The 22,913-nt window shown below is 43.8% G+C and overlaps 2 protein-coding genes across 3 annotated transcripts; one reads left to right on the forward strand and one right to left on the reverse strand.

Annotated features, from left to right (window-relative positions):
• Window positions 1-1,696: 1,696 nt before the first annotated feature.
• On the reverse strand, window positions 1,697-3,716 carry LOC116183687 (uncharacterized). The gene is made up of 2 exons (XM_085581426.1): window positions 2,245-3,716; window positions 1,697-2,137 (listed from the first exon to the last, which is right to left on the reverse strand). The coding sequence occupies exon 1, from the start codon at window positions 3,514-3,516 to the stop codon at window positions 2,371-2,373; it is 1,146 nt and encodes a 381-aa protein (XP_085437552.1). The 5' UTR covers window positions 3,517-3,716; the 3' UTR covers window positions 1,697-2,137; window positions 2,245-2,370.
• RIC3 (RIC3 acetylcholine receptor chaperone) lies at window positions 3,651-21,090 on the forward strand. 2 transcript variants are annotated; one of them, XM_021529504.3, is made up of 6 exons: window positions 3,651-3,811; window positions 9,327-9,550; window positions 10,506-10,584; window positions 12,046-12,139; window positions 16,874-17,022; window positions 18,146-21,090. In XM_021529504.3, exons 1-6 carry the CDS (start codon window positions 3,682-3,684, stop codon window positions 18,631-18,633), a joined length of 1,164 nt encoding a protein of 387 aa, XP_021385179.2. In that variant the 5' UTR covers window positions 3,651-3,681; the 3' UTR covers window positions 18,634-21,090. The 2 variants fall into 2 exon arrangements, with proteins under 2 accessions (XP_021385179.2, XP_021385180.2); XM_021529505.3 differs by having other exon boundaries at window positions 3,653-3,811; window positions 16,877-17,022.
• Window positions 21,091-22,913: the final 1,823 nt, after the last annotated feature.

The following is a 22,913-nucleotide window of genomic DNA, read 5'->3' on the forward strand; positions in this document are numbered from 1 at the left end:
CCCAAATAATCCCTTCTGCCTCTTGCTCCCACTCAAAGGCAACATTCTGTTGACTCTGCTCTGTAAGTGGGCATCCCAGAAAGCATCCTTTAGTAGCAGTGTCAGGAGGGAATCAGGTGCAGGATGGTACAAGGATCCGGGACTGTGGAGTGCCTGGGTTTAATAATCTCGCATGAGTCTCTAAATTCTATCTGATTTCCTACCTGTCAGGACAGCAGTGTCATAAGAAGACACACGTGGCTCAAAAAGTCCTGCCTTCAACAAAGACTAACAACAGCAGGCTGGAACCCCTACTTTCCCTCCCTTAAAACAGGGTGGTGTTTTTTAGACACCTTTTGTCCAGGTTTCCTCAGAGTCATGTGGAGAGGCTCCACATCCAGTTTTCCACATTCCCCTGGGAATGCCCACACCTCTGGGTTCACTCCAACAGTGCTAGCCTCCTCATCAACCTTTGCAACACTAACTCACATTCCCAACTCAAGCCATCAAATCCACTCCTTGCAAACCACAATCGCAACTAGGAATAACCAGGAACTCACACTTTTCAAACCTGTCTCACATTCAGCAAAATCTCACAGGCATCTTCATGTTAGTTTTATTTGCTGGCAAAACTCAAACACCTACATCTTTCCCAATTACAAAAAGAACATTTGAACAATTGTTCCCCCTTTGGAATCAAATTCAAATTATAATAGCAGATCCTGACACCCTTGACGATCCATGTCTAATATTTCATTCCTTCCCAATTGCTGTCCTGGTGGCTGCCCCTGGGGCACCCAGCACTTTTTCCCACTGGGGCTTGTAAAAACTGACACTATTCTTGCCCGTGCCTTTACCTTTTCCTCATAATCTCTTCTTTCATATCTTTCTAACCAGTTCATCCAGAGACTTATTCTGCCCTTCCACCTACTGCATGTGGGTGCTCATTCTCCCACAGTTCACAATCACTCATTTCTCTGGTGACCCAAACAAAATCATTGAAAGAAAATCCTGAAAGAAAATCCTAATTCTTCCACATACAAGCTGCATTTCCCAGATATTCCACTCTGTTCCTCCTTGTGCTCACCCTCCTCACCACACACCAGAGCCAGTCCCCGTCCAGCCGCACTGTCCAGGACCCTGGGGTACTACGTGGACAAACTCAAATCCTCCAGGCTCCAAAATGGCCCGGGGAAGGGTGGGGCTGTAGGAACAAAATCTCCTTATTCTCCCTCCCAGACCGAGCGCCCAATTGTCAGGAAAATCCACAAACGCCAGAGGTTTATGCCCAAAAAAAGAGACAAGAGGAGTCCTGCAACTTCATTCAAATAAAGGAAGCGAGTCCACCAGGCCCACGGCATTTTCTCCCTGCTGGTTTTGGAGGGCAAAGCCTCCTCTTATCCTAATTCCTGGACCCCTCTTCCTTTCTCTATTTGCTGAGGTACTAGGAAGGCACAGCCTTCCCAAACTGCCTACCATGTATTCCCTCCTTGAAGACACTGTTTTACCCCAAACTTTTGAAGCTGAGGCTTGCGCCTTCCCTTGTGAATGTCGGGAGCCGAGCAATCTGCACTCTACAAGAAACCCGCTGCCCAAAGCCAGTGGAGACATTAACATCCATTTCAAAGACCTTCCTTCACCCATGGAATTGTCTGTAGAGACATTAGCACACATTTTCCATATCTTATCTAAGCCTACTGTGAAAAACACCAATCACTTGGTTTCTAAAATTTTAAAAGTTTAATGATAATAAAATGATTATAAAAACAGTAATACAATTAGAGTAATAAAGTTTAGAGTTAGGACAATTACAAGACAATAAAAAGTAAAGAATTATGGGCATCTGGATGCTCTCGGACACTAAGTCACAAAAAGCATCCCTAATGAACAAAGGAATAACCTTAAAAGCAATAGCCTGTTGCATATTCATATATCTCACACATGATACATAAATTCCTTGCAAATTAAGAACTTTTCTGGTTTTTGTCAACTTCTTCTCCTTAATCTTGCTGGTTCCAAAAAAGACAAAGAGAAGGTGGAAGAATGTTTGTCTTTTCTGATAAGGAGGCTGTAACTTTTTATGGGCCCCCTTCACTGACATCTCTGTGTGAAGAGTTTCTTGATTATCTCATCTTCTTGCTTGAGCTTGTTACAAATCCTATATCACAGAGTTTCTATTTTAACATTATGCTGTAACCTAAAACTACATTTACCACACTACTTACAAGAATTAACACAGCATTAACTTTTTAACATTACACATACAATATTCATCGGGACATTTGCGAAAAGCCAATCACAAAATACGCATTTTTCACGCTACTGTCTTTCAGCTCGAAGCCATTCCCATGGGTTTTGTCACTAGACGTAAAAGACCACTCTCCATCCTTCCTAAAGCTCCCTGCAGGAGGACAAGAGCCGTGTCCAAGGCTCAGGGCTCTCCTTCGAGGCTGCAGCCCAGCCCATTCCCCGCAATCCCCACACGTTTCCAGGGCCGCAGCCCATTCCCCGCAGTCCCATCCCTGCAGTCCCGTTCCCGCAGCCCCATTCCCCGCAGTCCCATTCCCGCAGTCCCATTCCCGCAGTCCCATTCCCCACAGCCCATTCCCTGCAGTCCCATTCCCGCAGTCCCATTCCCGCAGTCCCATTCCCACAGTCCCATTCCCCAGAGCCCATTCCCTGCAGTCCCATTCCTGCAGCCCCATTCCCCGCAGCCCCATTCCCGCAGCCCCATTCCCCGCAGCCCATTCCCGCAGCCCCATTCCCCGCAGTCCCATTCCCGCAGCCCCATTCCCCGCAGCCCATTCCCCGCAGTCCATCAGTCCCATTCCCGCAGTCCCATTCCCTGCAGTCCCATTCCTGCAGTCCCATTCCCCGCATTCCATCAGTCCCATTCCCGCAGTCCCATTCCCTGCAGTCCCATTCCTGCAGTCCCATTCCCCGCATTCCATCAGTCCCATTCCCGCAGTCCCATTCCCGCAGTCCATTCCCCGCAGCCCATCCCCGCAGTCCCATTCCATCAGTCCCATTCCCCGCAGTCCCATTCCCGCAGTCCCATTCCCGCAGTCCATTCCCGCAGTCCATTCCCGCAGTCCCATTCCCGCAGTCCATTCCCCGCAGCCCATCCCCGCAGTCCCATTCCATCAGTCCCATTCCCCGCAGTCCCATTCCCGCAGTCCCATTCCCCGCAGTCCCATTCCTGCAGTCCCATTCCCGCAGTCCATTCCCGCAGTCCATTCCCGCAGTCCCATTCCCGCAGTCCATTCCCCGCAGTCCATCAGTCCCATTCCCCGCAGTCCCATTCCTGCAGTCCCATTCCCCGCAGTCCATCAGTCCCATTCCCGCAGTCCCATTCCCCGCAGTCCCATTCCCGCAGTCCCATTCCCCGCAGTCCATTCCCCGCAGTCCATCAGTCCCATTCCCCGCAGCCCATTCCCGCAGTCCCATTCTATCAGTCCCATTCCCCCAGCCCATTCCCGCAGTCCCATTCCCGCAGTCCATCAGTCCCATCCCCGCAGCCCATTCCCGCAGTCCCATTCTATCAGCCCCATTCCATCAGCCCCATTCCCGCAGTCCCATTCCATCAGCCCCATTCCCGCAGCCCATTCCCGCAGCCCATTCCCATCAATCCCCACAGGATTCCAGCGCCCTGTCCCACGCCTCCCCGCCCCGCGCCTGCGCGCGCCTGCGCGGAGCTCCGCCATGGCGGCCGGGAGGTGCTGCCGGGTGGCCGCGGTGTCCTGCCTGGTGCTCTGCCTCTCCCTGCTCCTGCCCCGGGCCTTCCTGCCCCGGGCCGGCGGCAGGCAGGAGCCCGGCGCCGCGCCGCCCGAGGGTAAGAGGCCGCTCCTCACCGCCGCCCCTCCGCGTCCCCGTCCCCCGGTGCCGCTCGGGGGGCCGGGCCGCGCGCAGCGAGCTCCGCTGTGCTAACCTCGCGTAGCCCCCTCGGTCCCCTCCCCGTGCCCCTTCCTTAGCGACCTGTGGCGTGCCAGAGCAGTCATTCGTGGTTGCCGCTGTCATCTACTTTCTTCTTTTAAGTAGTTTAAAAACTTGAAAATATCGTTTTATCTATATGCGAGGTATTAAAGCTTCCCCAAAAAGTGACATATTCATTCCACTTTTTTCAGTTTTGGTTTTTTTTTTCATTGCAATACATCCCTTCATTATATTGGTAATTTGTGTATGGAATGTTTTCGTTATTACATATGAAATAAAAAATTCATTTGAATCGTTTTCATTATTCAGTTTCCTATGCCAGCGTTTTAAACTTTTGTTTTCATGCACCACATTCTCATAATGCTGTGGCCACGTTGTGGCTTATTTCAGGCTCCTGTCCTGTCCTTGTGGCCCCCCAAGCTGTGTCCTCTGTGCCTGCCCTCCCACTGCATGTGCTCTCTAAGTTCTCAAGGAGTGGGTTCATACAAGCATCTCCCATCCTTTGTATGCTCATTGCCTTGTACTGTAGAGGTTATTTTTTGCCCAAGGCACTTCACAAGAGTAGCTGGTATCATAACCCCTAGTCTTGGCAGAGAGGGGTGCCCACAAGCCATAGGTGAGGCTGGTGAGAGCACAGAGAACTTAAAAGTTCTTCAGGGTGCTGTCCATCAGGTACTCACATTCACTGACTGTGTCTTCTATATCCTTCCAACAGCCTGGTTCTTCCATGTCTGCACTCTTCAGTGACATGGATTTCATGTAGTATTTCATTTCAGGGTTTTCTGAGGGCCTTCAGGCTGAAGTTGCTGCTAAAACAGTGTTACCTTGAAGCCAAATACAGGATTTCCATGCCACAACAGCCCTTTCATGGTTACCAGGTGTATTTTTGGTCTTTAAGAAATTGCGAGTAGGTTGGTCAGCACTGTAGATCAGCAGGTTTACAGTTCCATTGGAGGATCTCCTCACACTGAAAACCCATAAAGGTCCAGCAGCCAGCACAGGTGAGGACTGTGGAGTCACCTGCCCAGAGCAGGGAGGTGACACCTGGCTCCCCATTAACCTCTTCCCCTGCACAGCTCCCAACTGATCCCTCAGTGCTGCCAGATGATGGAATTTGGCACACCCTTTTCCCACTGCAATGCAGTCTTACACACTTAACAGTTAATGTTGTAGTGCTCCTTCCTTTGGCTGCAGGTTGATCTGACAGAAAATGGCTTTTAAAATCCCAACAACAAACCTGTCCTCCAGTTATTTTCAGTACCCCCGATTATTTTCAGTGCCATCTGCTGAAGGAATGATGTTGATACCTATTCTACCACAGCTGTTCCTGAGCAGTGCCGTGATAGGGTGGCTTAATCACAGCTGCAGTTAAATGCTTAAAATAGGTAACAGAAATACTCTCTACATCCTCAGTATTGTAAATACTTGCCATCATTCCTGCAGAGATCCCAGAACAGCACAGGCTCCCAGCGTTGCTCCCCTCTTGCACCCCAGCACCTGCCTTTGGCTGAGGATGTAATAACTCACCTCCGCTGGTCGGTTTCAGATGAGAGTTTATAACCCATATTTTCAGCTTCATAGCAAAGATTTCATTACACCTGCTCTGTAGACCAAATTGTATTTCACCTGAAGTTATTTTTTTATTGGAAGAATAAATCTTGATTGAACCACTTAATTCATATCTCTGTCATTAGTTGTCCTCCTCGGTGCACTGATAACTGCAGTTACCTGGCAGGAGTTTTAGGGGCTTGAGGTAATCATGTCATTCTTGAAGTTAATAAAGTGCTTATGGTAGTCTGGGGGGCAAACAATCTCTGAATAAAACATGCTTAAAATTTAGTACCATTTGTTAGAACTCAATGTTACCAGAAGGCTTTTTATCAAAACAGGCTTTAGGCATGGGAATGGAACTTTCTCTAATAAAGTCATTTTCAGAGGTCTCTTTTAGAAAAATGGTGAGCATTGAACTATAGAAGTTAATACTATCTTCCAGTTAGGAATGTTGTTCTTTTTCACAGTTATAATTTCATGTATATGACAAAGTTTATATAAAGAACTTACTGTGTTTGTATCACATTCCTGGTTGACTTCATAGACAGGCATTGGAATGTGTATATTTTGTTAAAAGAGGAGTAAAAAGGAGACCTACTAGCAGTTTTAAAACACATTTGAAGTCCAGTGTTCATAAATATATGCCATGCATTTTGTAAAGTCACTTCCTAAGTTGGTAGTTTCAGATAAATCTTACAAATAATCAAGTGGCATCAGCATTACCAAAAAAATCTTGAATTTGTGCAATGCACACATCTGTTGCCTGCTGGTGTCCTGAAGAAAACTATGTGGCAGAGACACGTATTACCTAGACTAAGAGTTGCTGAATAGTACAGTAACATAAGTCTAAATGACTTTATAAATAGTTGAGTTGGGCTCAGTAGCAATTCCTAAAACCCATTAAGTAGAACACGTAACAGCTTTAATGGAAAAAAGATGCTTGAATGATCAGAGTATCATCATCTGGTTGGTTTGGTTGTATTCACTGTGTTGTAGATAGAGATTTTAAAAATTGCTTCTTTTTAGTTGAGCGTTAATATTGTTACAAGATTAAAAACCCCACAGTCATTCTCATGTGAAAATGCCATTAAGGACTTAATCTACATTCAGAAACTACGGCCTTTTAAACAACACAAATGTTTGCTGGGGCATAGTATCATTTTTTGACTCCAGGCTCTGAAGGGACTGGGTTAAACAAAACAAGCTCTGCTTGCCCTGTAGCTGGTTTGCAAAGTTGATCTGAAGCATTAAAACTGACAACATTATTGAATGTGCAGGATAAATCCTATGTAAAAAGATTGCAAAGCCAGGTAGGGTGAGTTTGGTGGGAGTTAGCACACACAGCAATGTCTGCATGAAGGCAGCCCTTGGGCTATCACAGGGGAGAAGAGAAATATTTCAAAAACAGAACAGCGCTTTGGCACCCTTCAAAGCTAACCAGAGTTAGTGCTCAGCATTCCCACAACAGGAAAATGTCCTGCTGAAGTACACACCAACCTCACTGGCAGCTGGGTAGGGCAGCAAACAAGGACCCAAGACATGCCCTTCTGTGCTCATCGTGTCACTTGATTTTCTTGATGTTACATTATTGTTTCTCTATGTTATTGTCTCAATTTGTTTCATCCCTGGACGTGTGGACTCTTGTTCAGGTCACAGTGGCACCCAAATTGTTACATTTTCCATTTGTGTACTTAAATGTGCATTTAAGAGCTTTGTGCATATGTTGTTTTCAAGTTGCTCGTGCCCTCTGTTTCCTGTGTAATTCGCATGGGTTCTTCACAATAAAAAAACTATGGAAGATAGTATTTGTTTATTAAGGAAATAATTATAGAAGTGTAAAATCAATAGGGTAGGTTTGCAAATATAAGTCAAGAAATTCCCCTTTAAAATAACCTTGATGATGAAAGGTCTAGTGTCTGTCCTCTTGCCCTGATTATATTTAATTCAATTGAATCTTTTAAAGCACAAACGAGGGCTTGTGGATAATTTAGAAAACTATTCACTTTAAATACATTTTCACCTTTGTCAATTATTCTCTGCTTTCTTAATATCTCTCTTTTTAAAAAAATAAATAATATTTGCATAAGTATGTTTTATAAGTGTTTACCTACCCTGCTGCTTCATCCCTGCCTTAGTGATGCTTCTCTCTGCACGACATCACACTCATTTCCACAGTGACCTACTGCTGCAGGGCATTGTTGCTGGAGCAGGGGGACTTTCTTGTAAATAAGATGCTATGCTTTCCATCACAGACTTTGAATAATTCACTAAAATTTAAGTGCATGATAACAGCTTCCTCAAAATTAAGCTAATCTGAGAGTGGCTTTGGTCAGTGGTAGTGTACCCTGGCAGTTACACTAAAGAGCTCATGGAATGTGTGCTATCATCTACAAGAAAAAATGTGTTTTTAATAGTGGAACTTCATGAATTATTGATACCACTTCCTAGTAAGTGTTTACTGCAATTTTCTGTGCTCAGGAATTTAGCTGCCGATGATGGTGTTTCCTAGCAAGACCAAATGTTAATTAAATTTTTCTCTTGTGTCTCATAAAAGCACTTGCAGCTGCGTACTTGCCGAAGTAAAGTCAGCTATTAGCAGCACCACTTCAAACCTGCTTTTCATTTACCTTCTGCAAGCACAGGCAGCCTGTCCCAGCACCAGGCAGCAGCGTCCAGGCCACGCGTGCCAGGGAGGGGGAGTTTCCAGCTGGGATCAGGGAGTGAGCTGCAGCCCAGCCTGGCAATCCCATCTCTGGTGCTTCCATCCAGTGCCTCCCACCACAGATTCCATGGCAGAGTAGCTGAGTAACTCAGCTCAACACCAGTAGGTGGATGGGAGTGCAGGTGCACATCCAAGCTGGATATGGAGATGGAAAGCAGGATGTCAGCTACACAGTCGAGTAAAACAGTGAATTTCACAGCAAAACTGTTGAATTGATGGCAGCAAGAAAATAGAATAATGCATGAGCTTAAATTTATCGAGGTTCTTGCGCCCTTCAGTTGCGTGAAATCATTTGCAGCACCATTTCAGGCTCTCTGCAGTCATACTCTGGCATCTGTACATCCATTTATGCTTGCTCTCCTTTCTTGTGTTAAATTAGCTCTGCCTAGAAAGGTTACAAACCTCTAAATTTTTTTCCCCTTCTAAAATGCCAAAGATAATATGTCCTGAGCTATATTCAATCTCCTTTCTCACACTGCTTTACCTTAGACTTTTTAAGGAGAACAGCTTGAGGTAAAACCACTTTTCTTAATATTTCATTACTCACTTGGTAAAATGAGGTAAAATACTATTCTTACAGCAAGTACCAAAAATCTGTGCTGGGCAAACACTGCAGTCGTGTGTCAGGGTGGTTAATGGTTTGAACATTAATACATTTACACATTAAATGCCTTTGGGCGATATTGAAAGATCAGGCTAACCGTGGAAAACTGATACATTGTTGGGGGATCTTGAGGAGAGAAACAAGTAGGAATCTGACATTTTATCCTGCTGGAGATGCTAATTTGTTTGGTATTCGGATAAGAATATACTTATTAAAATATCTGTTTTGTAAATTGCCTTACCAGCTCTTTCTCTGCTTAAAATCATGATATTTTAATTGTATGATTCTACTCTTAATAGTGTAGGAGTAGAACTGCTAGGAGTAAATGGCTTTAAGTAAAACCTAACTCCCAGTACTGCACATCACAAGAGTCTGAAGGCTGAACTTACAGACTTAGTCCAACAAGTTACTTACTCATCAGTGGTGGTGAATTTACAAGCAGAGAAAATAGGTCACTTGTACCTGCTGCAGGTTTATGCTACATGTAAAAGGGTGGAAAGGAAAAGGAGGGAAATGATCATTGTGTGTTTTTTGCAGGGAAGCTCGGTCGCTTTCCTCCGAGGATGCATTCCCACGCCACTCCCGACAGCCGGGCTGTCCCTCATTTTCCAAGGTCTCACCTTACTGAAGCAGTTGCCAAAGCCAAGTCAGGTGGAGGTGGTAGTGGAAGCACTGGTGGAAGTGGAAGAGGTCTTGTGGGACAGATTATCCCTATATATGGATTTGGCATCTTCTTATATATTCTGTACATTTTATTTAAGGTAAGACCAACGTAAATTGAAAAGTCAGGGAAATAAAAAATTTGGGGAAAAAAAATTATACTCTCATGTGGCAAGCACATTTCTCTTCCTCTCAGGATTTTTCATAGAGGTGCGCAGAGAGAAATGAAAGAGCAAACAATTTCTATTTCTGCTCCTTGTTTTTCCTATGTGGAATGTGTTTGGAGAATTGTTTATCTGGAGTGATTGCTTGATTGGATTCTGGTGAGGAATGTTTGAGCCTGATGGCCAGTCCAATCCACCTGTGTCTGGACTCTCAGGAGAGAGTCACGAGTTGTGTTAGAGAAAGTAGCTATGTAGTTTTAGTATCCTCCTTTTATATAACATATTAATGTATTTTAGCATAGTTATAATAAAGAAATGATTCAGCCTTCTGAATTGAGTCAGACATTGTCATTTCTTCCCAATGGGTTTGCCTGCATTTACAATACTCTCATTTCAGTACATTGTTCCATTTCAGCTGTGCTCAAAAAATGCTTATGCTGGACCTTTGCCTGGTGGTCAAAGGACTGGACTATCCTGTGGGTTTTGCTATTGCAAAGACTGTAGAATGCAGGGAAGGATTTCTCTGATCTTGCATTGACCTCTGACTTCTTAAAATTTCTTAAGGGTTTTTTTTCCTCCTGGAAAATGTTCACATCCAGAGTAATGTTAGATTAGTCTTGAATATACACATAGTATTCTTTTGCCTGTTGTATGTGGCTACACTTTATATCTACTCTATATGTCACATGTTGTTATTTATTCCTAGAGTCTGATAGGAGTTTTCAGCTGGCAAAATCTTCCAGGCATATTTCATGTTTTTGTTGGTGGGTGTGCTTTTCCATGGCTGCCTTCTGGCCTATTTCAGTTTTCTGTATTTTTTCCCATTGCCTCTGGGGCTTATCTATTACTATTGTTGTAACTGATAGAAGGGCCATGTTCTTGTCCTTATCAGCTGGCCTCCAAGGGAAGAACGACTCCTGCAGAGCGGAAATGCACCCCTGCTACACCTGGGAACATGAAGAGGAAAATCAGTGAGTATGGCTCTGAGTTGTGTCTGTGTAGCTGTTGACACTGTAATGGTCCAACAGGGTTCTTCCAGTTCTGGGTGCACTGTAAAGATGATGTTCCCTCCCACCCAAAATCAAAAAAACTCCAAAACCAAGCCAGAATCTTCTGTGTTGGAATGAGCAAGAGTTCAAAAGAATTACTGTGCTGTCACTTTGTAATCTCATTCAGCCCATGAGGCTGTGATAGCAGCCTGATCCCAAGCCCCTCTGGTAGAAATGGCTTTTTATGAGGTTTGCTGAATTAACTGCACAGATTTGCTGAAAAGCCATGTCACTAATGATTAAAAATGGATAATAGGATGTCCAGCTATAATTACTGTATAATCCCTAACAGTCTGGTAAGAGCATAGAAAGATACCATGAAAGCTAGTTTAATTTTTTGAATTGATGAATTCTTTAGCCATCATCAGACACTTCCCTAATTTGTCTCTTTTTTGTAATGCAGTTTTCATGCATGCAATAAAGAGAGCAAAACATTCTGAAATGTTAATTTGATTCTACCTAAACATTGGTGAGATAGATTCAAGTATTTGTAGGCACTTATTAGATAAATTAATAAGTTTACTATTGAGGATTGGAAGAGTAGTTACCATTACAGCATTTAAATGTGTTGTGTTTAGCTGGCTAAACTGTAATAAGAAGAGTACTTAGGGCTTTGCAGAAAGTGGTAGCAGGAAGGTAATTCTCTTAACTTAGCTGTAATTTTCTTGACATTAATGCACATATTAGGAATACCTAATGTGCTCAGTGCTGTAGATTGTGTTTCCAGTGCACTCATGCTGCGTTGTGCCTGGCAATTTTGGGCAATACATTAGCAATGGTAATTATATTTTTTTTCTCTGATGCTTGGTGAAAGAAAGTAACTTTGCAGTAAGTTAACTTTGCCATCATTATATCCCAAAAAACTAACAGTGAAAATTATTCTGCCTTTTTTTAGAGCTCTTCATTTATATTCCTAAAGCATTAATGGCAAGCTGTACCAGAGCAGGGGACAGGTCACTGGATTAGGAACCTGAAGACTGAGTCACATAGTGACTTGGAGGAAGTAACTTCCTTTCTCTTTACCAATTCCCCTTCCTCTTCCTTTAAAGTCTTAGACATGCAAAATTATTACATCAGTGTTGCATTAAGTCATGACAATTTGTGCAGGATAGAGGTCTTTCTAAAAGCAGGATGTTTGCTGATGGATTTCTCCATTCCCACTATGTTGAAGTTCCATTGTGCCTTTGTGCTGCTTAAATGGGTGTAATATTGGTTTTTCACCTTCTTAGGCCAGGTAGGTAGAACTCTCTAAGCTGAATGTTTTAGTGTCCTCAAAGGCAGTTTGGTTTGGTACAGCATTTGCTACTTGTGATAATGGGACAGGGATACATTTTCAAGGCTCCTAGTGACAGATCTTGGGATTTTTTTTGTTTTGTTTTACAGCTGACTATGAGCTCACTCAACTTCAGGAAAGACTGAGAGAGACAGAAGAAGCAATGGAAAAATTAATCAACAGAGTAGGACCTATGTATGACAGGTATGTTTCAAATTAGATTCTTTTAAGGAGAGGTTCCACACTGATTAGAAATTAAACTTTCTTCCATTATCTATATTAAAATAGTATTTTTACTACCACTTCACATTATAGAAGTTTGATTTTACACATCTCAATTCTTGTTCTGCAGTTTTTCCCTTTTCAGTATCTATATATAAAATGAATAATTTTTTTCCAATTTAATTTCCTTAACTAGAAAAGCAATTATCCCTATCTCCCCCCTTTGTACAGTGTGTTATTTGGAAGAAAATGGCAGGTATATATAAACAGAAGATAAACCATATAGATTTAAAGTACATAAAACAGCCTGTTTTATGTGGCTAGAATATCCTGAATTATTATTTTCCAGTTCTATGAATTAATTTCCTAAATTGAGCTGCTGTTATAATCTATGTAAATTCCTATTAGAATAACCATAACATTTTTCTTTAAGGCAGAATTGTATAATAATATGATTACATAACTTAGTACCACTCTAAATTCATGCATTTGCTTCTAAATATAAAAGACAAAGGGTTGTAAAATCAGCATTCAGAATTTTACTATGTTTATTACTGTTTCCTACAAATCTAATATCACAAGTCTATGTTACAAAGAAACACTGGAAACAAGTCTATGTTTTTCATAAGGAGTAAAAAGAACAGATCAATAGGACACTGCTGAACTGCAGTGTGAATATGAAATACCATAAATATGAAGGTGAGGCTTGCAGAAAATGAGAGCTGTTCTGGTTGTAAATCATGTTAACTTTGTCTGGATCAGCCAGGGCCTGTTTTAACCCATCCTGTAGGAATTCTGTACTGAACATGCACATTTTGTTCATTTGTGCTTCAACCCCCTCTCTCTGAGTGCAGTTTTGCCCACTTTGTGCTGTGCCCTGTACAGTCTCGGGCAGACAAGGTGCCAAACTTGCCCATGTTCAGCCAGGTCCCAGTGGGAGAGCCCCTGAACTGCCCTGGTTTTGTTAGTGGAACAGAAGGATCCTGCTTTGGCTGCCACTCATCTCTGTGCTGGAGAGCTGACACAATGCTCTACATGTTCCTCTAAGCTGACAGAAATAGGCTTATGAGCTGCCCCGATATTGTGCTGATTCTCAGGATGGAATCTTTTTTTTTACTGAGAAAATCGGTTTAGGGTCTGATCCAGTATTTGTTCTACTCCATGTTATTGGCCCAAAGCCTCTATTTAGTAGCACTTCCCTTCTTTGTTCAACCAGACTATTTATATAGATGGGTCTGAAGGTCTCAGGGGAAGTGAGAATCTGAATCTAATGAAGAATTCTGTGTGTTGCCTCTTTGAAGAGGAGGGAAAAGGCACCTCTTGATGGAGCAAATAGCTGTTTTAAAACACTTTGAAGCTTTCTTAATTTACTCATTAATTTCACTAATACTGGATAAATCTATTAAAATAAAACCTATGTTTAGAACATTTAGTTAGAGTACTGAGCAAGGCTTTTCAATCTGGACCTTGATAGATTTAAATAAAAAGGAAAGAATAAGAGAGTAAACATTACTTGACCTTTATTTATTGATCTGCAGTTAAACAGAAACCCTTACAGAGAAAAGTCAGAGACAGAAATAATCAGTATCAAGTTTCAACTAATGCTGAAAGACCCCAGGTTCTCACCATGGCCCTTTACACCAGGTATGGCAAAGCAACAGCCAGCCTGTATTGTAGAAAGCAGCAACCAGAGACTTGGATTTGCTTTTTTTTTTAATGAGTTGAAGACCAACCTCCAAACTAACTGAGGAAACTTCCTCCCAAACCAGCATACCAGCTGGAATTGCTACACCGTTAAGTAGAGAAACAACCTTCCAGAAATGCAAAACTATCAAAAAGTACAAGTACAGGTGCTTTTAATAAGGCTTAGCATGTTGTAGGAAAAATTGAGAAGCAAGGTAAAGAAAGCAAAGGAAGAAAGAACTGCCTGGCCAGGTCCTCAACAATGTAACCAAAAATTTCTATTTATGGTAGTTAGGTAAGAGGTAGAAATAATGCAGATCACCTACCTGTTTTTAAAGTCTTGTTTACCAGGCTGTCAACTGGAAAAGCTTCCTTTTTATCATACACTGAGCAAAGGTGATATGGAAGAGACTCCGTGGGGTGCCGTTTTTTGGGATGTAGCTGCATTTTGATAGTGAATATTTTAAGATCATGAAGCTAAAAAAATACCAGTTAACATGTCTGAGATGCCATTTTAGATTATTTAGATTATTTTCCCTGCGGTCATGATGGCTCTTTAGGAAATGTTCTAATCTCACAGTAGGAATAAGAAACCTTTACTTTATCTGTTAGTGAGCTCTTTGGGACTCTACAAAGTGTATGTATTGCCATTATGAAAAATAATAGTTGTATTGGAGCTACAAATACAGAGAGCAAAAATAATGACCTTTTCTTGCACTGTAAACCTTCTGCATCTGTTATCCTCTGAGTATTGCTAAGTGCATTATATCCTGGTAAATCTCCCATGTGCAGGCAGCCAGATGTCTTACACACTGCCAGCAACCTACAGTAAGTCTTCCCAGAGGCCTTAAATGAAGTCAAAATAACACATGGGCTTTAGTTTCTTCCTCTCTGCAGGGAAATCTGCCTCTTAAGCAAGGTATTTGGAGGAGGAACACTCTGAAATAGAGAGCCCTTGTGTTGCAGTAAGACAGGAGTGTTTTCTAATGAGGGTATCCCACACATAAGGAATTTTCCTAATGAAATGCCACAGTGATGCAGCTGCATTGACTGATCCTGTTATCTGAGCCAGCTTATCTGCCCAATGTGCTAAAGAGATAGGCTCTCTGTCTTAGCCAAGTGATATGTATTCAAGTTGGGTACAGTTTTGTCTCTTAAGCAGGATTACTTCAGCAATTCTGTCACAGCTTTGGTTAAAGGCTGATGAAACCATTCTTTTTTGTGAGCCTCTTAATTCACATCTCAGATTCCACATCTGCATAAGCCAGGCTTTTGGGAAGGTGCTGCCTCACACATTCAGTTGTTTGTGGCACAGATTGCCACCACAACCTGGGGGAAATCAGTGCAACCTAAGTATAGTGTAGGGATATCAACTTTTCAAACTGTGAGGCAGAGTGCTTCTTGGTGGAAATGCAGAAAAGTGATCTCAGGGAAGCAGTTTTATCTAGGTAGGTGCTAATCAAACCAGCTCCTGAGCTAAGTTCAGTTACAGACACCTGTGCCTGCAGCTGTGCACAAAATCCAGCCCAGGATCAGCACTTCCACCACCATCACAACAACCAGCAGTAGGATGCTAATCTTACTTTAAACAAGTGTGACTTTGTTGCCCTTAGTGGAGTAGCCATCATGTCACCATCATTCCCATTTAGGCAGAGTGGCACAAAGTTACCTCTTGGAGTGCTGCTCCAGTCCCAGCAGCTGGTAAGAGAAAACCTGAAGAAGGACACTGCAAGTTTATTAGACTTCTGATAACTAAAATGAGGCTTACATAGATACTAATGACCTAAAGCCAAAATCTACCTCCAGCTCCTTTATTCCCATCTCTTCCCTACACTTCACTGAGCAGCCTACTCAGTGAATCTACTCTTGGTGATTATCTGCCTGTCTGCTCTCCAGACCAGGGATCACCAGAGATCATCTGTCTGACCTCACATACAGTTCAGCATTCTGTGCATGCCAAGGGCCACCCTTTCAACTAACTGAGGGCAACAGCTTCTGCTTCATACACAGATCCAAAAGAGTGCCAGAGGAATGGCTTGAACTGGAATTACTGATCAAGAATGACTTAAACTCTAAGATATCATAATTTTAAACTCGAGATGAAACAAGCACCAACAGTCAGAACCATTTTCACCCCTGGTGGCAGCCAGTGCCTTTCTCATTCTGGCCTACTAAGTTAGCAGACTGCAGAGCACCCCCCTCCAAATACTATCTTTTTGTCCATAAGATTTTTAGAAGCCTTGTTTCTTTGCAGAAAAAATAACATGTAATGACTACATGATCTTACCTGTTGGAAGCATTTTTTTACAGCAGTAGTTGTATTTCCTAAGCAGTAATAATTACTTGATCCAGCAGTGTAGAATCAGTCAAAAGTTTGCTTTCAATCTGATAAAAATCTGAGTCCTCTCCCTCTAATTTTAAAGGGCAAGTGACAGTTGAAAGTAACACCTTCTTCCCATTCTTAAATCTTCCTTCCTGTTTCTGCCCCCCACCTCCCCACCAGGCTGCATTGTTGACTGTCTATAATGACAGGATGATCTGTCCAACTTGCACATTTAATGGTCATAATGAGAGATTTTAGAGTCTTGAGCCTAATGACTGAGAAATTTTCATCGGCCTCACAAGCTACATATGTAGCACAGATTCAGAATTTCATTTCCTTATAATATGAAATATTATAAGCATTATTAAGTGCACAAGGCACTGCAGCCTAATTCTTAACCTAACGTACTTTTAAAGGCAGGAAATTTCTGTAGTGCCTTTTGTACCCTAACTCTTTTTTGTGTGTCACTTTCATCTTGCTCTCACATTGGCTTTACCTGCCTTCCTTTACCTGTTTAAATTGCAGACTTTTTGGATAAAGGGATAAACTGTACCCAGCTGAAGTGCAGAGCACATGCAGATGTTGAGGAAGGGTCACACTCTTCAATAGGTTTCTCCAGACTGTGCTGCTGGCATTGACCAAACAGGTTCAAAGTTTTCTCATAGCTTGCAATAACAGTGGACTAAATTGTGATGTCTAATATTATCCAGCAGGACTCAAAATGTTACAACAGACCAGGAAAAAATGTTACTTCAACAACTCAGAGAAATTACTAGAGTTATGAAAGAAGGAAAATTCATAGATGACATCTCTCCTGAGAAGGAAGCTGAGGAAGCTCCTTACATGGCAGATTGGGAAGGTAAGCAAGAGCCTTTCTTACCATTACCCTTACAAGAAAAATTGGATAAAGATTACTCACAGTTCCAGATCCTTTCAAAGTTTTGGTTAACTTTATCCTTCCTTTTCCAGAAACCAGTTCAAAACTTTGCTAGAGGTTGCTTGGCTTTCCCCTGCCCACCCCCCCCCCCCAAAAAAAAAAAAAACATAACAGAAAAAAATAGATTTTGAGGTATCCAACATTTAGTGTAAACACTGCACTATCTGCTGCCCAAAGTGGCATATGAATATTCACATATGCTCCGTCTGCTGCTGGAGCTTGGCTGCTCTGGGTTTATATCTTTCCCTTTCTGTGCTGGGCTGGATTTCATGACAGTCATAAAACCCTTGGAAATCAGATCTGTATGTTTTAGATAGCTTACAATTTTTACTCTTGATTAGTCGCTCTTTGTTAGCTCCAATGTTGTAAAAGTCAACTCCAGGGAGTCTTTTAAAAACTATTTATTTTAATATTCTTTTCATTCCTTGGTGTTTACCTGCTACATAAACGTGTTTTCAAGATATCTTAGTTGAGTTGCTCTGTATCATAATTTTAAATGCAAACTTAATTTCTTGCTTTCTAAAAAGTTTTCAAAAATTATCCAAAACATAAACAGTGGCCTTGAGGTCTGTTCATAAAGTCAAGTTTGTGATGTTATTTCTAAAATGAAATTCACAAAGTCATTGATGTATCTGTTTTTTCAACTTTCTCAGTAATGCTGTTTATAGCAAGTGTTCAAATCATGCATCAGTCAATCTGTAAGCAGAAAAAAAAGAAGGATCCATTTAAAGATCTATGACACACCATTTTTACCTCTTAGTCCCCATAGCTTCCAGCAAAGCTCTTTCACTCTTGAAAGTCAGGGTTGATTTCCTGGCTCCCTAAAAGTAAGTGAATTTTTTTTCATTATCTCCATAGAAGACATGCTTTGCACACTCTTGCCATGGATTTCATACTGTGATGTGTACATGGCATTAAAGAGCTGACACTTGTGCTGTCAATAATAAAAAACAACTGTCCTGGCCAACTTTGCATCCACCACTGAGGTCAGGACTCCTTTTAAATGCTGGTAATACTCCAAGCTGCATATCCCTTTATTCCTAAGGTTATCCGGAAGAGACCTATCCCGTCTACGACAATTCCGATTGCTTCAAGCACAAACAGGACACAATCCTTGTAGATTACCCTGACCTAAGCCAGCCCTCTCCAGAAGAGCTGGCAGAAAGAATGGAGGGCATGGAAGATGAGGAGTATCCTTATGATGAAACCCTGCTAAGTGATCTCACCACGGGAATGGGTGGTCAGGATTTAGTGCAGAAAAAGGATGATGTAACTCTCGTCAAGGAGGAGAAGAGTGACCTTCCTCCCAGCCAGAGCACTGGGGAGTGCTGCTGTTGCTGTGATGATGATCCTGCTGTCATAGCAGAGAATGCTGGATTCCACTCTGAGAGCTGCAGTGAAGTAGAAGAGACAAGCCAAGAGGACCTGTCTGTGGAGTCAGAAAATGAAAATGTTACACTGGAGAAGCAAAAACCCAGTGATTCAGAGGAGACTGGCACACTGAGAAAGCGCAACACCAAAGTACTCAATTGATAAGGGACAGCCATCTGGATGGTAATGGTAGAGGTCATCAGCTGTCATCCATGTGAGTTTTGTTCCCACTGAGGACTTCTCTGTGTTCATCTCCTCATATCTATTGCATTCTTATGGTACCAGTCACATCATCTGCCTGAACTGGAAGCCAATGCCCCTTTCATGCACTTGTCATGGGTTACCATGATGCTGCCAACAGTGCTTTAACCTTTGATTTTTGGAGCAGATATTTGTGACTCGTTCCTTTTCAATTCTGAATGAGCTGTCCTTGGTTTTGCTCCTTGTCATCCCAGAGTTAACCAAATGTCTCTTCTGGTTTTTTCAAAACCATCTGTATGCTACTAGTTAGGAGAGTTAATCAAATTCTTATACATGAGTTTACTGGGATGCTGAAGGACAATATATGCCTTCTTTCTCTTAGCTCAGTGTTAGCTGGTCAGCAGAGCAGATCATAGTCACACACGACTCTCTCAACTCTGTCATTGCTCTCTACTCTTGCTGTCACACAATCCACAAAGCTGCTCTGCTACCCCTCAGCTTCTTCCCCATTTATTCTGTGTTGTTGGAACGGTAGCCTAATCCATGTTGTACTATTTGTGTGAGCCAGACTGAAGCTCTGTGAGTTGTGCTTTAACTTTGCCGTGGTGAAATTCCCAGATGATTGCAGGAAGTGGACCACAATGTGCAAGAGCACTGAAAATATCCCTAGAGATTAAAACCAAAAGAGCAGTGTTAAGGTTTATCTGAAAAGGAGAGACCAGCATGAGGGGGACCCTCAGACCGAAGGTAGCAGTTTGGCTTTTCCTTCTTCCTGGAAACCTGTGAGTTTTTTATGCTCTTGGAATGCTGTTGCCAGGGTCATGTTGAGGCTACCCCAGGTATAGGATGAGGAGAGTGCTGGAGTCAAGGGCTCCTGAGGAGAGGTGGCAGTGGTCCCTGTGCCCAAGGGACAGCTTTTCTTGTACAAGCAGCATGGCAGGTGGGATGGGGTCCAGGAAAGGTTCCCTCAGCTCTCATGACTCTCCTGCTTCTCCCATATCTGGGCACTTTTCAGGCCCACCTTAACCCAAAGTACTGAGCCACGCTCATGGATGGCCCAGTCACAGTGGCTGTTTGTGATGTCACCAGTCCCCTGAGTTCTCTGGCACTACAGAAGCAGGACCCTCTGCAGCTGTCCCCATCCACCCAGCTCTGAGGCCCTTGATGAATGTCTGGAAGAAAGAAAAGCCAGAGCAGCGAGGCGGGTGGCACACCAGCTTTGTCAGGGACGGCAGCAGGGCCCCTTCCAATGATGACTGAAGAGGAAGGCATGTGCCTGGAGGAGGCCATGGCAGAGGAGGAACAAAATCAGCCCTCTGCCATGACTGCCACCGCCCTCAGTTCCCTGGTCATGGCCATGCAGAGCTTGGCTCTGTGCCCACCAGGGAACAGTGTGCAGCCCAGGGACATCGGCCTGCCAGGGAACCACTGGAGCAGTGGGACAGCACGGAGTTGTGTCCAGCAGCGGCCAAAGAGGGGGTCACTTTCCCTGGGCCTGAAAAATGGCAATCGACAGTGCAGGAGGAGGAGGGGAAGGAGAAGAAGGAGGAGCATCAGCCCTTGCACCATGAGAGCCATTGCCAACATGCGAGGAAAGACCTCCAGCGCGTGCCGCCAGGAATTCTGGCGGCTCAAAATCCGCACCTGCCTGGCTGAAAAATAAGCAACAAGACAAGGATGAAAATCCTGTCATCCTCCTTATTTGGTACTTTGGTGACAGCACCTGTGCTCCAATGACCCATGAAATAAGAGGTGTTTTTTACAAACTTTAGAAACTTTCCAGTTCCATGTCCATAGCCTGCTTTGCTACTGCCACCTTACACCCTGGGATTTTTTAGGCTACGGCATCAACAATTTGAGACTATTTTTTTTAAACTGAGTAAAGTTATCATAAAGAAGGCATGGAGCCCTAGGAATTTCTTCTTTGCAAACATGCTACGGAATATTATGGAGTTCCAGCCTCCACACGGGGCCTGTCCTACTAGCTCACCCATTCCATCTCCTGGCATCAACAATCATTTGTTGATTGCCATGCATTATATAAACCCTTCCTTCTCCCCTACCCCACCCTTCCTGGAGCTCCTCAGGGAAAGATATGAACTGACCTGGTTTCACCAGGCTACTGTGCTGAGGTAACTGGAGCTATTCCCAAGGGGGCCACTGAGGTTCCTGGGGTCTGGAGGTGGGCTTCCTTCAGTCTGAGGTCAACAACAATCCCTGATGGATGAGTGAAGTCAGCCTTGCATAAATAATATTAGCAGACCAAGCCAAGAAAGTAGACAGCTGTTTCTTTGGAAGAAAGAAGTGCTGGCCTTCACATGGAGGTCCCTTCTAGCTGCTTCATAGGAAGTTCTTTTCAGTGTTGGGAAGTAAATTTTAAAAAAACAAACCAATAAACCAAAAAAAAAAAAAAAAAAAGAGCAAAATTGCTTTCTTCCTCTCTTTTTGGGATTTGGTGAGTGCCTATGGAATCCTCTGTCCCCTCTTGGTCTCCACAGCCCTGGAAAGGTACTGATGTGTGGGGCATAGGCCCAGCCCAGGCCTTGGAGATGATGAGGAGTTGGGGCCCATGGCATGCAAGGGCAGGCCGAGGGAGCTGCCTCTAGTCACAGGGCTGGGGCAGTGGTGGAGCTGGTGCCCAGTGAAAGTGTGGATGCCCCATCCTTGTCAACATTCAAGGTCAGGTTGGCTGGGGCTTTGGCCAGTCTGATCTAGTGCCAGCCACACCCCAGTGTTCAGTCAAGCCCTTACATCATTCCCCTGTGCTTCCAAGGAAATTGTAGGAGATGTGCTGCAGCTCTGCTGTGGATACAGGCATAGCCCAGTGTGAGGCTGACACCCTTTCCCTGGATTGTCACAGACTGGTGAGTGCTCCCTGGCTGTCACTGGAACTGTGACACTCTGAGGCAGACAGGAGCATCCCAGGTAGGCGTCCCACTGCATCTACACACCCACCATGGGCCTCTGGGACACTCTGCTTTAATGAAATTAATTGGATTTCCCTGGTCTGCACCAGCTCCATGATGGGTGCCAGTCAAGGTAGGGTGCCAGCCTGGGGCACCCCCACAGAACTGCTCACATCGGTTCTGGGATGGGGTGTGGGGGGTGTGTCCATGGCATTGCCACCCCGCACAGCTGGGGCAGCCCATGGGAAGGGCCTGTGCCCCATCCAGAGTCACCACCCAGCCCTGCTTCATGCCAACCCCACCAGCCCAGCCCCCAGAGTGTCTGTATCCCTGAATTATGGCTCTGGCCCACCAACTGCCCTCACCACCACAGCTGCCAGGTGCAATTGTTCCAAACATACCAGTAATCCTTGTAATCTGGGAATCCACCAGGTAGACATCACCAGGGGAAAGTGGATTTGTGTTGATCAGGAGCTCCTCGTGATGGCCATCGTTCTCCAGATGGGAGTTGCCAATCCTCCTGGCACAGCATTACTTTGTGATCCTAGAATAATTATGCTGTACCAGACATTTTCTCCCAGGTTTGCAAAACCTCAGCAAAGGGGATCCCCTTTTCATTGCCAGGTCTATTTCCCATTGTTTCAAGCCCTTAAAAGAATGTGAACCCCCATTTTTACATGGAAAATAAGGAGCTGAACTCCCTTTAACATGTGCCTTGCAAGGGTTCTAATCCCTTACACTTTAGGAGTTATTAGGGCTACTTTTAACACCTGTGACAGAGCTAAAGGCTTCCCTTTCTTTGCAGCCAGGTGTCAGAGAGCCTCAAGAGCTCATCCCTGAGGTGTCAATGGCCTTGGCAGCCCCGCCCCAGGGACCAGTAAATGCTCTCTGAACGTAGCCAGCCTTGCCTCCTGTAGCAGCTCACCAGCAGCCTTCAAACTGGGATTCCTCCTGTTGGAATAACATTTCCTTTTCACCCTTTGCCTCAGCTTTCCCCCCTCTGACACAGAAATGCCTACTTAGAGGAGCATTTTAGAAAAGGACCATCAAATGAGTGTCTCCAGCTTTCTCAACTATTGACTGCTCACTTCTACTAGAGAACACTCATAATTTGAAGGAGAGCTTTGCTGATCAAAGTCAGGATTCTCAGAGAACTTTGATGAAGTAAGTGAATCAAAATCATAGGTCAGAACATCAGCAAAGCTGGAAATTTGAGATAAAGTTACAGAAGCTCAGGTCGATGCCCATTGGAAGCAGTCAGGCTCTTTAAAAGCACACATTCCTTTACTTGTGATGTTCCCCACCTGGCAAATGAAATGGCTGTATTTTCTGTTT

This window comes from Lonchura striata, chromosome 5, assembly GCF_050655825.1.
Source record: "Lonchura striata isolate lonStrDom1 chromosome 5, ASM5065582v1, whole genome shotgun sequence".
Classification (NCBI taxonomy): domain Eukaryota; kingdom Metazoa; phylum Chordata; class Aves; order Passeriformes; family Estrildidae; genus Lonchura; species Lonchura striata.